This window comes from Xenopus tropicalis, chromosome 4 (genome assembly GCF_000004195.4).
Source record: "Xenopus tropicalis strain Nigerian chromosome 4, UCB_Xtro_10.0, whole genome shotgun sequence".
NCBI classification, from domain to species: domain Eukaryota; kingdom Metazoa; phylum Chordata; class Amphibia; order Anura; family Pipidae; genus Xenopus; species Xenopus tropicalis.
In genome coordinates this window covers 83,302,783-83,317,555 of record NC_030680.2, presented here as the reverse complement: position 1 = coordinate 83,317,555, position 14,773 = coordinate 83,302,783, and the positions used below count along the sequence as shown (strand labels likewise).

At 40.8% G+C, this 14,773-nt stretch overlaps 1 protein-coding gene across 1 annotated transcript in view; it reads right to left on the bottom strand.

Moving 5' to 3' along the window:
* Positions 1 to 14,524, bottom strand: part of wls (wntless Wnt ligand secretion mediator) — a 31,304-nt gene extending 16,780 nt beyond the window's left edge. The window contains exons 1-2 of the mRNA NM_001016910.2: positions 14,379 to 14,524; positions 3,634 to 3,906 (exon numbers count right to left, since the gene is read on the bottom strand). Of these exons, the coding sequence (NP_001016910.1) occupies positions 3,634 to 3,906; positions 14,379 to 14,484 (379 nt within the window). The 5' untranslated portion in view covers positions 14,485 to 14,524. The remainder of the gene's footprint in view (positions 1 to 3,633; positions 3,907 to 14,378) is intronic.
* Between the last annotated feature and the right edge of the window lie 249 nt (positions 14,525 to 14,773).

Sequence of the window (14,773 nt, the reverse complement as noted above, 5' to 3'; positions counted from 1 at the left end):
ATATCAGCTGGTAAAAAAACATCAATAATGTAATCGTGTCAATGTGCCTTGAAAGAAAACTTTGCATGAATGCTATGTTTTATCAGTGGAAAATTAAGAGTCATCCAGCAATTTGGCACTCGCTGGGAATCTCCTCTTCAGTCAGCCACAAGTGCCCCGTGTGCCATCAACCTGAAGAGGAGTAAATACATATTATCTACAGCTCTTAAAATGTGAGAGCACGCTGCCTTAGGGTCGCCTTGACCAGTCCCTCTCCTTCTCTAACCATATTAATAACACTGCCAAAACCTGCCGCTTTCCCCTCCGCAATATTGCCAAGATACGCCCCTTTCTTTCACAAGTAACAGCTAAAACACTAATACATGCCCTTACCCTTTCCCGTTTAGATTACTGCAATCTCCTACTGCTCAGCCTCACTTAAGCTCTCTAGCATGGCTGCCTGTTAAGCAAAGGATAGCTTACAAAATCATTCTGCTAATATTCAAAGCCCTTCACTCCTCTGCTCCTCACTACATTTCTTCACTGGTCTCTCTGCACATTCCTGGCCGTCTCCTCCGCTCTTCTCAAAGCCTCTGTCTTTTCATACCATCCACACCCACTGTGCTTTCTCGTCTTAAAGGAGAAGGAAAGTCAAAGTCACTTGGGGGTGCCAAAATGTTAGGCACCCCCAAGTGACTTCAATAGCCTACCTTTTACCCCGGGCTGGTGCCCCTGTTCAGAGAGAAAAGCACCAGCCCGGGGTAGCAGCGATCGCTTCCTTCTTCCTGTAGCGCTGCGCGCACATGCGCAGTAGAGTGATAAGCTGAACTTTAACAGAGAAGTCGGCTTTTCACTCTACTGTGCATGCGCCTGTTCCGGACAATCAGCAGCAGCGCGAATAGGAAGGAGGAAGCGCTCGCTACAGGTACTCCGGGCTGGTGCGGTTTTCTCCAAACAGGGGCACCAGCCTGGGGTACAAGGTAAGCGATTAAAGTCACTTGGGGGTGCCTAACATTTTGGCACCCCCAAGTGACTTTGCCTTTCCTTCTCCTTTAAACCTTTCTATCTCACTGCTCCTTAACTCTGGAACTCTATCCCTGAATCCCTCCGTAGGGAACACTCACCCACTCTCTTTAAGATAAAACTCAGATGCTACCTTCTGGAGCACTAAAACATTATTTTGACTAGTCCTGCACTTAAGGGCAAATGCCCATACCTAGTGCACTCTTACAATCTAAGTGGTTGGGTAACATACAGGCACAAATTGGAAGGTACGCTCTACAGGGCACTTACTCCCTGTGTATTTATACTTATTTATTGTATTTATTATAACACTTGTCCTCCCTGTGTGTAATTTGGTATATTGTAAGATTGTACAATATTATCGGTGTGTGTATGGCCGGCTAAATGCTTCAATAAATCTAACAGAGTGTGTGGGTTGAAGGCTTCACTGAATCCAGCAGACTGTGTGGGGCTTTATACAGACACCAGATAAAAGTTGGCTGAACCCAGCAGAGCTGATAAACATGTTTAATAAAGAAACAAGGTTGCTTCTCCAAAAAAGAACTTTTTACATAAACAATACAGAAATTAAAAAGTCATATCATTAATACATTTCATTTTTTAAATGTACTGGCCCTTAACTATATGAGAAAAAAAAACTTTTAACCCCTTCTAGCACCAGCTGAGTTTCCACCTTTTGAACATTTTTTGCTCTTGTTCTCTCTCTTTGGCACACATAGCAGGGATCATTTACTTTAAAAAGAAAGCCATCCCACCAAGCTCATGTTTTAGGAAGATAACTGTGGGTGTGGAATAAAGCTGCAGTGCTTCACCATTGCTGGGAAGTGTGCTGCGGTGGTTAACAAAAAGAGAAGAAATTCCCACTGATGATCTTTGCCACTGCCCTGGGTAGTGTGCATGTACAACAGAGCAAAACTGGAGAACCTAAAGCCAATGTTTTTGCATGCGCATAACATAGAGCAGAAGTAAAGATTACAGAGACTGGAAGCAAGATGGAAGCACTGCATTCCCTACAACTGTACCCCTGTAGCCCAGGTCTAAGGTTAGTGATTATTATCATCCACAAGGGGCCTAATAAATTGGCACCCCAACTGATTAAGCCTTTCCTCCTTCTTTAAACTTGAGACTCTTTGTATTTAAGATTTAAGGCATAGGAATGAACAATGTCTAGTGGTAGAAAGCCGGCAAAAACGAGAGGGTGAGGGACGTATACTGTGGATTTTCCATTATGTATTATTGTAAGTGTTTATAAGCAGCTGTGAAGCTTTGTTTCAATGCAGCTTTATCTTCTGTGCATGTGTCGTTGTCCATATATTTTTCTCTATCAGATCTTTAGGAGCTGCCACACAGTCTCAAATACTGAGTTGAGCAGCTGTATTTTTATTGGAGGTAATTCAATATCATTCAACACAGTAAGCGCTTATCAAGTTCTACTAATGAACAGAGCTTATGTGCTGATGACACAATTTTCTATTTAAAGATGCTGCTACTTTAATCTTAGCCAAATACAAGCCATAAAAAACAAGAAAAGTAAATCTACAATAGCACAGATATTGTGAACTGATGTTTTCAGAGGTTTTTATTATTCTTCTAATTATCCTTTATTTCTAAAATACAGATAGCTACACTGTGCTTTTCAATGATTTCCCATTCATTTTAGTATTGCCCCAGTGATCATTACCAAGTTCCCTAAGGGCTCTGGCACACGGGGAGATTAGTCGCCCGCGACAAATCTCCCTGTTCGCGGGCGACTAATCTCCCCGAGTTGCCTTCACCTGCCATCCCACCGGCCACAATGTAAGTCGCCGGTGGGATGGCACATGTGGCGGCGCGATTTTGGGAAATCGCCGAAAAAGACTTGCAAGGCTTTTTCGGCGATTTGCGCAAAATCGCGCCGCCACATGTACCATCCCACCGGCGACTTACATTGTGGCCGGTGGGATGGCAGGTGAAGGCAACTCGGGGAGATTAGTCGCCCGCGAACAGGGAGATTTGTCGCGGGCGACTAATCTCCCCGTGTGCCGGAGCCCTAATCACACAACGCACAGTGGCACAGAAAAACAAAAGCGCCCACTGACTTCAATGTGTTTCACAAATTTTTGGTGAAGTGAATGAGACAGATTTGCTCACCACTACACAAAACCCAAGTAGAAAGACCCTACAGTAGACAGTGCTAAGATAAGAACTGAACTTAGAAACCCAGCCCTGAAATAAAAAAACACAAAAGGCCACAAGGCAGCAATGCTTTTCCCTGTGCCATTAATATAATATTGGTAATACTTTAAACAAACTATATACCTTCAAATCCATCAATGTTTACTAAATTACTTAAGTTGAAAATTCTGGTTGGCCAGCCAACTTACTGTATATTAGCAATAAATATAACTTAAAAGATAACACATAAAAATGTTGCTAAAAAATATTCTGGAATTTTTTTATGGGCTATTTATATTATTTTAAATCTTTAAATGTGTATTTACTACTAATGTACAATGAGTTGGCTGGCCAGCTACGGTTTTTAACTTTGTCTCCTGTGGGAGCTAAGTAAAAACCATACATACAAGAAAAGTTAACATTCTAAGGAATAGATGTCATACATGTACAGAGTAATATTTAAAAGGGGAGACTTACCTATGTAATTGTTTAGCTTGAAGGCAATATCCAACTGTAGAACCACTAGCATAAATTGGAACCAGGGGCTCATTTCAAACTGACTGTTGGGTATATGGGCAGCAAAAACAATATCATTGGCTTCAATATGACCATTTGTAGCCTCATCAAAAGTTTGAATACTTTTGCACTGTCCTTTTCCCCAGGGCAAGAACCATTTGGAACTGTGATGGTTTTTCCGTATATCAACACATTTCATTGCAACAGGATTTACATATGAGGTTGGTTTTGGAGCTGCAACAGAAAGAAAAATAAATCAGCAAATACATTTGAGGAGTGTTTATTTATAAAGTACCAGTACATGAAAGCAGCATGTAGAAGGTCTTCAGGATGGCAGTTCACTGTAATACAACCATGCACAGGCTAAATTCTTAAATATACAGCATGAAGATTGTGAACCTAAAAACACACACAAAAATCTGGACCACAAAATAACTAACTTCCACCTCTGCAGACAAAAGAAAATTAAAAATCTAATGATTGGCATCCAGTTGGCAAAAATATGCACCCATGGTTGCTTCTATAACACAACAGGTGCAAATCAGTGTGCAGTTGGAATGATGCTGGAATTAAGGTAAAAAAAGACTGCACTGTGGGTACAAAATATGGGGATTTGCACTTTGCACACTGCAATACATTTGTAAATGACCCTTATTAATCAACAAATCCGACCTAAAAGATTAAAGGGGAAAGCAAGTCAAAATTTAAAAAGCATACTGCCCAATAGTCCTCCTATTGTTTAGTAAAAACGCCACACTTTTGGCTCACCTAATCAAATATTTACTCAGTCACAATTACTTCACATTTTCTAGAACAGGCAGCCATCTCTGAAAAGGTATTCTCCCTTCCTTTCCCTACTTGCTTCATACTGCACATGTGTTTCATTCCCTCCCCCCCTCCCCTCTGCCAGATCCGCTTCTGATTGGCTGGTGGGCATGTGTAGCTCAGAACAGGAGACAGGATCAAGTTACACACACGCTCAGAGAATAGGAAGGCTGCCGCTGGCACCTACATGAAGGGAAGAGAGATTTCAGTGATGTCACTGTAGTCTTCACACTGCTGTAGGCTGCCAGCACCATATCTCAGAGAAGCAAGCATGGATCTGGGAATTTAGATATGCAGTAGGTACTTGCCTTTAGACTTACTTTTAATTTATATTAACCTATATTATATATTATATTGTCCTTTAAAACATTTTACTTGAGGAATGCAGCAGAAAATAAAAAGACAGCAAAACTGATATTGCAGCCAGTTTGATGTAAGAGTATTTGTACTAATCAGCACAAGAATAGTCTATGATCCCACAAACAAAATCAGGTCTAATTTATAAAAATCAAGTTCAATAGATGCTAAATTAAGCAGGATTATGAGACACATGGTTTAGCATATATAAGCAATTATAGAAATTAAACAAAATTATCCAATGTCAGCAGCCAAGGTCCTTAGCATTCTAAAATACACAGTCTCAAAGTAACAGAGGCACCTTAGGAGTTGCCCAGTATAGGGCACAAGTAGAGGCACAATTCCAGAAACGAGAAACGGTCCTTAGTTCTAGTAATAGCAAGCCTTAATGCTACAGCATACAATGACATTCTGTGCTTTTTAGTTTGCGGCAACAGTTTGGGGAATTACAGATGCTGTGTGGGCTCCGAATTATCATCCCAATAATTTCCGTACCATGGCAATCTGTCATTAAGTCAATTGGCCAGGTTAGAACATTTTAGTCGGCTAATGGAAAAAATCTGCGCATGTATTGTGTAATGTGCGATATCCTTAGGGGCCTACAATGTCAGTCACTTTTGTACAATTGGTGTCTGCCAACTATTTCATGTTCAGACCATCCTTTGGTTTGTATTTGAAAGACTTTATCCTACAATTTCAGTCTGAGTGTTAGTTTTAGGTCTTTGCATAACCGATATCCGAACATTCGTTGGAAGATTAAAATCTGAATGTGCATAGCCATCTTTAGCCATGATGATTTTCCAGATTTTCTTTCATTTGGTATGGTACCTATGAATAGGAAAAAAGCCAAAATGGCTTTATAGGTAGTAATAAGCATGGCTTTAGAAAGGACAAATCATGTCAAACAAATGTAATTGCTTGTTATGATGAAGTTAGTAGGAACTTGGACAGTGAGGCTGAAGTTGATATTCTATATGTTCTATATTGGATTTTGCCAAAAGCTTTTGATATAGCACTACATAAACGGCTTGTTTACGATCAGGCGGGTTAAAAGATTTTGATGGCGCCCAGGCAAAATCTGTGTTTACGGCTGAATCGTCAGGTGGAGGTAGAACCCCTTTTGTTTTTAACTCCATATCTGATGATTCGGCTCTGAACATCAGTGGAGAATAGAAACATGCATGCATGGCTCAGTGGATAGCAGCTCTGCCTTGCAGCATTGGGGTCCTGTGTTCAACTCCAGCCAGGGCGCTATCTGCAAGGAGTTTGTTCTCCCCATGTCTGTGCGGGTTTCCTTCCACACTCCAAAAACATACAAGCAGGTTAACCGTCTACTGACTAAACTGACCATAGTATGTGTGATGGGGACTGATGAAAGCACTGTGTAAATTTGGCAGCGCTATATAAATAACAGGAGATAAATTTTACCTTCACATAACCATACAAACATAGACACTTTTAATTGGTCAGCGACCCCGGGTCTTGTAGCAAAATAAAGGGTTTTTGAAATCTCAGTTACTCTGTCTACACTGATTAAAGCTTGCCTCTCACTATCTTCATGCTGCAACCCAGACAGAGAGAGCATTCTGCCTTTGTGCTCAGATGACCTCCTCATGCGAGCATCCAGCACTAGCCAGTGCACACATACAATAGGGATACGCTTCATTACTCTAGCCAGCAGCAGGGCAGAAATAAACAAGCCAATTTACCAGGTAGGGGGTATACCATATCTCGAACGGTTTATATACACAGCACTAGCCATTGCAAAGCCTTATTGTGGATCCACATAAAAAATTAGTTTAATGCTGTGATAAGAGATCAGGAAAAGTACTTTTTCGTGAACTTAAAGAGAACATAACATCACATAGTTATTATCATTAGTTATCCCCCATGCTGCTGGCTTAGCATTCCTCAAGAAAAAAAACTGAAAAGCATAAAATAGAAAATTAATAATAGATTGTTAATATTCTCAGTAATTTTCTCTTTAAGTCCACTCATGCTTTCCAGGAATAATACAAAATCTTACAAACTGCAGACTTGGAAGTGAATGTTATGCAGCATATTTATGAAGGTAACATTAAAGTAAGCACAGAAATACCATTTCGGCCAAACTCTGAATCATTTGTGAATAATTTGGTGAATACCGAACCAAATCCTAATTTGCATATGCAAATAAGACCACTGAAGAGGGAAAGAGAACCGCATGCACTGAAAAGTTTTCAACTTCTGTGTTTATGTGAGGAAAAAGTCACGTGATTTTAAGGATTCGGATTTGGATCATCCGAGCACATGGATTCATCCAAATCAGAATCCTACTGAAAAAGGCTGAATCTTGGCTGAATCCAGAACTGAACCCTGGATTCGGTGCATCCAAACATTTTACAATATAAACCGTTGTATCTCCGGCATTGTTACCAGGCCCGGATTTGTGGAGAGGCCACAAAGGCCCGGGCCTAGGGCGGCAGATGTTTAGGGGCGGCATGCCGCCCCGCCGCAACAAAATTTTTCAATTTTGCTCCTATACAGAGCAATGGGGACCTCTTCCCACTGCTCCGTATGGGAGATGAAATGTATGCGCACTTGTGCTCGCTGCCGCGCGGGGGGGGGGGGTTGGTGGCGATTCACGCATGCGCACGGGGGGGGGGGGGCGGCCTTGGGGCGGCCAGATCACAAATCCGGCGCTCATTGTTACATGAAGAAACCTGCTTAGTTAGTAAGACTGTAACGTGTAAATACATAAAAGCATCTCTAGGCTGATGGTAATAAAAATGGTACTTGTTTTAAGAAACATATTTAAAGTTCCCAGAAGAAGCACCAAGAACAGCAGGAAGTGAACATTCCTCAGCAAAATACCTCAGAACTGGCAAATCAGGTCTTCCGAGGCCAAGAGGAAGCCTCACTGCTGCATAGGAAAGTGCTGGCATCATCTTGATTTCCAGCACACCGAGTCAGATATCTGTGCCATACTCTGCCTGCCCTACCCTGCCTGTGTGTATGGCACACACAGGCAGCATAGGGCAGGCAGAGTATGCACACACAGGCAGCATAGGGAAGGCAGAGTATACACACACAGGCAGCATACAGTGACACAATGCTGGCACTGCTCCTACAGTCTGTACAATAACTATATATTAAAAAACTTTTTAATTGCAGTACTACCTCAGTATATGTTCTTATTGTAGTATGCAGGGTTTATTTATGGGTTTCTACTGTTCCTACAGTTTGTCTGAGGTGTGAACAGGTGAACAATGTGGGTGATCACAGTCTGAGCCTGCAGAGAATTAAATTTTTAAACAATACAGGGGGATTACAGCCTGAATCTGAGGTGAGAGCAATGCAGGGGGCCAGTTAATCACATTTAATACCATTTAAATCTTACACAAAGGTAAGCCATCAAATCAGTCAGACAGGTGGGGGGGGGGCACACATTTTACATTTTATAAATGTAATATGTAGTAATGTAATGTAGTAATAGAACAATACCTTGAACTTGATCCTAACATAGAATGAATACTTACTAGAGGCTAAACAATACTATTGGGTTTAATATGTAAATGATTTATTTTCATAGACTTTAAAGTATAGAGATCCAAATTATGGAAATATCCCTTATCCAGAAAACCCCAGGTCCCAAGCATTCTGGATAACAGGTCCCATACCTGTATCATTATTCTTTTTATAAATAATGCCATAATGTTAAGCGGTTCTTTACAGACATGATAAATACTGCTCCTTGCCCCAGTCAGTTACAGTTACAATCTAAAGGTCCCCATACACAAGCCGATTGTAGATGCTGATATCGGCCCGTGTAGGGGCAGAAACGACGGCCATACCCAATCGATATCTGGCTTGAAATTGGCCAGATATCGATCGGGCAGGTTAAAAGATTCGGTCCCCGAACCGACTGTCCCATTGCAGCCATTATAAGCCTTACATGTTCCCGATATTGCCCACCTGTAGGTGGGATATCGAGTGAAGATCCGCTCGCTTGGTCACATGTATGGGCACCTTAACTTCCCTGGCATATTCAGACAACATATATGCTCTAGGGTCAACTAACCTAGCAGTAAGTTTTTATAAGGAGGAAGAAAAAAAAAAAACAAGTCACCTTGTTAGCAATGTCCCCCTTCTGTAAATGTTTTACACAATGCTATTGCAGTGGTCCTACATTAAACACAATACAGGACGGTCATGCATTGTAAACACACTGGAGAACTTTAAGGTTTATTAAATGCATATTTTGCCTGGGTGGTACACTCCCAAAGATAAGTGTGGGATACATGTCTAAACTTGCAGAAAGTGTGACAAAGCCGAGCAAAGGGATTCCGGACATCTCTCTACTTTAGAAGCATTCCAAGGATGGGTACGCAATAACCACAGATTCTATTCAGGTCTAAAATGCTGACCAGATGAAAGTACTAAAACTAGTGGCCAAGCAGCCAGTAGACTTTAATAGGTGGGTGTATCAAAGGTAAAAGGAAAAAAAATATATCTGTGCACACACTATTATGCACACACTATTATTGGCTATATCACAGGTTATGCATCATGCACTGAAAACATAAGAAATAGACAGGTCTATAGATCACCATCTACTGTGTTTGTATTTGTTAATTATTACTGACTTATAAAGCAGTGCAAAAATTATTCTGTCAAAAGTGAGGATAGATTATAAATAAGCAGCAGGGGACTGTAATGGTCAGATAGACCAGATATATCTTTATTCTTAAATAATAACTCTAATACAATAGGATTACACCTAAATCTGTCTTCTGAAGTTATTGCAATTTTCTATTTAAAGACCAACCCTCCCATTACTTATGGAAAAACTATGCTAGGGTGTTCCTTTATTCCAAGATACGATGTGTAGATCTGTTACAGGGTGGGCTGGATTATGGTCACAGGGAAGTTAGGGTCCCTTCAATTTCCTTAAAAGATAAGAAACATCAAAAGTTGTGGTTAGGAACTCATTATCAGTGATAGGCGAATTTTTTCACAAGGCATGGATTCGCAGCAAATTTCTGCATTTTGCCATTGGTGAATCGTTTCGCTAAACTTCTGTGAAAGTTAACCGTGGAAAAATTTGGTGCGCATCAAAAAAAGTTGCGGTTGTGTCAAAAAAAAAAAAAAAAAAAAAAAAAGACATGGGTAACAAAAAAATTGTGTGACAAATGAGATTCGGGATTTTTCGCTGTTTCGGGAATTTTCTTGTCACTTTGCAAATTTTATGGGGAAGCGAAATGGGACAGATTTGCTCATCACTACTCATTATGCCTGACAAATTCCATGTGCTACCTTGTTTCTTTGCAGAATTACAATATAAAAACAATACACTTCTGAAGAATGGTCAATACTCTACAACATCTACTAGGAACAGCGAATTGTGTTAGTATGTCACCACTACATGGGATAACAAATGCACTATGCTAAAATAAGATTATAAGGTGAGTTACATTTTGCAGCCAGTGATGCAGAAAGCGTCACTTGACGTAGACAATAGATGACTCATGATGGTTAATGAAGAAGCATAACCCTAAACAATACAGTAATGCAGTTTACCTATAACAAAACAGCTGTAATGAACAAATCCACTGTGACTAGTTCTTCTCCTAGCTGTTCTCATGGCTATCTGCTTGTGGTATGTAGCAAATGTCAGAGCAAAAAAAAACAACACTCACATACCCTCAGAATGTTTCATTTTCTAATTTTAAGTCTATTCTATAGGCCACAGCTACACGAGGAACTTTCATTCAGCCTAACCTAAATGAAAGAAACCAGAAAACAAAAATCACAATGTACCCAAATGCATTCTGTACTGGTCAACTAAGTCCCACAAAAGTCTAACCCCTATACTCAATAAAAGACACTAAGTTAAAAAAAGAAACTGCCTGTGGCTCACATTTGCTCTAGAGGGCATCAGTCAGATATACCTTCCTTCCAGACACAGCAAGTGCCAGCCCTAGCAAGTGACTTGGCTATTTATGTGAATGATAAAGGACTGCCTAAAAATGTTTGGTGTGTGACTGCTGCTGTTCTCTTCCTGAAGGAACCATAGCAATAAAAACTCTCTGCTATAAGCTTAAAAGGTACTGTTCCAAAAACTGACCTGTGGTGTACTTTAAATACATTTTGTTTAAATAAATACAAGTCAACCTAATACATTTGTATTTTTTTTTTTTTTTTTTTTTTTTTTTAATAAGGCCCTTGAGTGCAGCTTCACCTACTATGTATATAGAAAGTGAAAGACAGATTTAAATGATTTTATGTATACATGTGTACAGTTATCAGTTTTTATTCTCCACCACTTCACATTGGCACGTCTTTCTTTACAGGAAATGAAAAGAAAGAGGGGAAAAAAATGTTTTCAGTTTTTGTGTTGTAAATAAAAAGAAGAAGATAAACTTTTACTACAAAAGAAACAAGCTGTCAGACTATTGCTAAACACATTCTTGGGAAAGCCATATTTATTTGCTTACTTTAGCTAAGGATCAGATTGCTCCAGGCTTTGTGTAAACCATTTCCTTATTTAGCATAATAAAAAATCTGGCCTCCCAAAGCAGAAGTGTTTCCTGTGTTAAGTGCTGGCAAAGTCATCCCTTTGAAATGCACAAAAAAAAATAGCTAGAATAGCGATAGTCAACCTGTCGCACTCCCCAGAAATCACAGAACTGCACTGGCAACTTTCAGCTGCCTGGGAAATGTGGAAAACTGCTGTTCACCATTACCAGGGGGGAAAGCTTATGTTGTTAAAGCCTATCACATAACTTGGAAACACTGCATACTGGGGTGGCTTTTATCACAGACAGTAAAATCCAAGTCAAATAGTGATACATCTAAATAAAAAGTTTATCTCCCAAACTAATTATATAAGAGCAGCAGACACTTAAGGTGGCCATACACGCACCGATAATATCGTACGAAACCTCGTTTCGTACGATATTCGGTGCGTGTATGGTATGTCGGCGAGTCGACCGATATCACAGGAAGCTGCTGATATCGGCCGACTCGCCAATCGGACCAGTTTGAAAATTTTGATCGGGCGCCATAGAAGGCGCCTGACCAAAATCTCCCTTCAGCGCTGAATCGGCAGAAGGAGGTAGAAATCCTATTGTTTCTACCTCCTTACCTGCCGATTCAGCCCTGAATGGTGTGTGGCGGATCTGACGATGTTTCGTGCAACCGATGGTCGCACGAAACATCGTCAGATCGCCACGTGTATGGCCAGCTTTAGGGGCACATTCATCAAAGTACGTTTTTCGGACCTTAAAAAGCATGATACAAAAGAAATGAAATACTGTATTTTCTGATGTGAAAATATTGTGGTACGTTCCCAAAGTTACAAAATTTTCGTATCCGAACGATCGTAAAAACCTGACTTTGAACCTTCAGTGCATGATTTTGGAAGCCTCCCATAGGACTCAATGGCACTCTGCAGCTCCAACCCGGCCAAAGGAAAGTCACAGTGCCGAAGCTTGAATGAATCTGAAACTTTCGTACTCGTTGCGACAAATACGATTTTATCGCACAAATTATCGCAAAGTACGAGAAAGTTGTCCAAATTAATAAAAAAAAAAAAATCGCAAATTCTAAAACTTAGAAAAAATACTACATTTTTTGTATTCAGACTCAATTGTACTTTGATGAATGTTCCCCCTAATGAACTGGAGCAAGAAATCCAGCAAACAGTTGGACTGGCCCATGTCTAACGGCACAGAAACACTAGGACCAGAACCACAGAGTGCAGCAAATAATATGTGTTGTTCAAGTTCTGACAAGGAGCCAAAGCACCAATATATTCTACAGCATACAATAAATAGGTGTATACACTAAACAAGCAGAATTACATACAAAAATAGAACCAATAAATAAAGAGGGCCCTGTCCAAAAGAGATCACAATCTAAAGGGTTCCAAACTGCAATCCAAGCCCATAAATACAAATGGCACACTGACTGACAAATCATTTTAATGAGAAAATTCAGTATATGTCAACAACTGAAACATATTAAGCAAGCACAGCAGAAATAAAGAAAAAATAAAACATCATTCCTAATGCATAAAAGGCAAAAAAGATTAGAACAATATGAGTGTACATTTACAGAGCATTTGTTTTTTTTTTCAACCAATCAAAAGGCAGCTGGGAGTAGCATTTTAGGGATTGAGTCACCATACTGACTAAGGTTGGTCTGGGTTTGACTCAATTCCTTGGGACGTTAGACAGACCTCTATATGCCTAATGTACAGACTGCAAGCTCCATGAGGCAGGGATCTACTTTCTCTTTGACACCGAGCTTTCAACTTTTATTGTAACTGTACTTAGCATTTATTATTGTAATGCCCCCTGTTTGTTCTATTAATTTATTGTTCTTCTGTACAGCACTGCTTAGATAGGTAGGGCTATATAAATAAAGATATAAGGTGCAGGAGGTTGCTGTGTCTACACAATCTGTGTAGTTATAATTAGTGAAGAATATAAATAAAACACATGTGTGCACCTCCGCAGCATCCCTTAAAAAAAAATCCACTTTTATTGGAAAGCTGTTAGTGTTAAAAGCAGTTGGAAGGTCAGATTTCAGTATATTAATTAAAAAATACACTAATTAGTAACTCAACATAGTGTTTAAGTGATAACTGTGCAATAATCTGAATGTTTGCATTTATACATGAATGGGAGCTGCCATACTACCAACCTCAGCAGAGGAATTCTGCACAGACATCAGCTCAACACTGCAATCAAATTAGTACTATCTGCTTTCTACTTCTCCAATGATTGCATTCATATTGTGTGTAAATGTAAATATGGAGTAAAAGAATGTTATGAGCACACAGTAAAGCTATTCACTCACAGGTAATTGTATATTTAAGATAATGTAACAGAAAGCAAACTCTGGTTATAAAATGGGTATACATTTCACACTTAACAATAGCAATAGCCTCTATGAAAAAGGGATTTGCAAACAGTGGCCCTCGGGTTGTTGCAGAACTACAATTTTAACATCTACAATACTGAAAATGGTGCTGCCAGTTGCAATTTCCAACTACTTGAGGGCCTCTGGCTGGACCCCTGCAGAACCGAATCCTTGCCCCCCACCCCCCACCCCCCACGTCAACATTCCATAGGGCCAGAGCAGGGAGGAGGGGTTGCCCGACTCAATCACGGGCCGACACTATCCTAGGATCTTCTTAAAAAAGTTCCGCATTATTTTACTGACTTTCTTTGTTATCCCCCGGCGCCCAGCAGCGGGACACTACACAGTGCACCCAAGCTAGAATGTTCAGGACACTATGAAGCAGGCCAGGGACACAAAGGGAATCCGAACTTCCTCTCCCACCTTCCAAGCAACAAACTCTCCTGGGCTCCAATCCCTGGACTACAATAGCTGAGCTATTAGATCACACCAGGGAGGTTGCAAGAAGTACTCAGAGCAGCCAGTCGGGAAGGAATGAAGTAGAAGCAGTAGCGCAGCAGGAGAAGCCAAAGAAAGCAAGTGCGAGAGGAAGAAAAGTTTTCCTTGCCAGTACTTACCAATCAGCCCCCCGACGAGGAATGCCAGCACTTGTAAGAGTAGCAGCGCGACTCCTACCATGCACAGCTTCTTGGTGCTCATGTTCTCAATAATGGCCCCAGCCATGATGTATGTGTACAATTCCAAATGCAGGAGGCAGAAAGGTTGCCGAGCTGCGCCCGGAGAGTCTTGTATCCGTAGTCAACTCGCACTCACCGATCGGCTCCCTACAGGTTTATAGGAGAAGCTGCCGCAGCCTTGCTGTCACGTGATACCCCCGGCTCTCCCTGCGCCTCCCCTGGCTGCAGCAGCGGCAGTCCCACTCTGTGGCGAAATCTTGGCCTGTGTAGCATGTAGGCTGCTGCTGCTGCTGAATGCAGTTTTCACAGGGGTAGCGTTACAATCATGGAAGTGT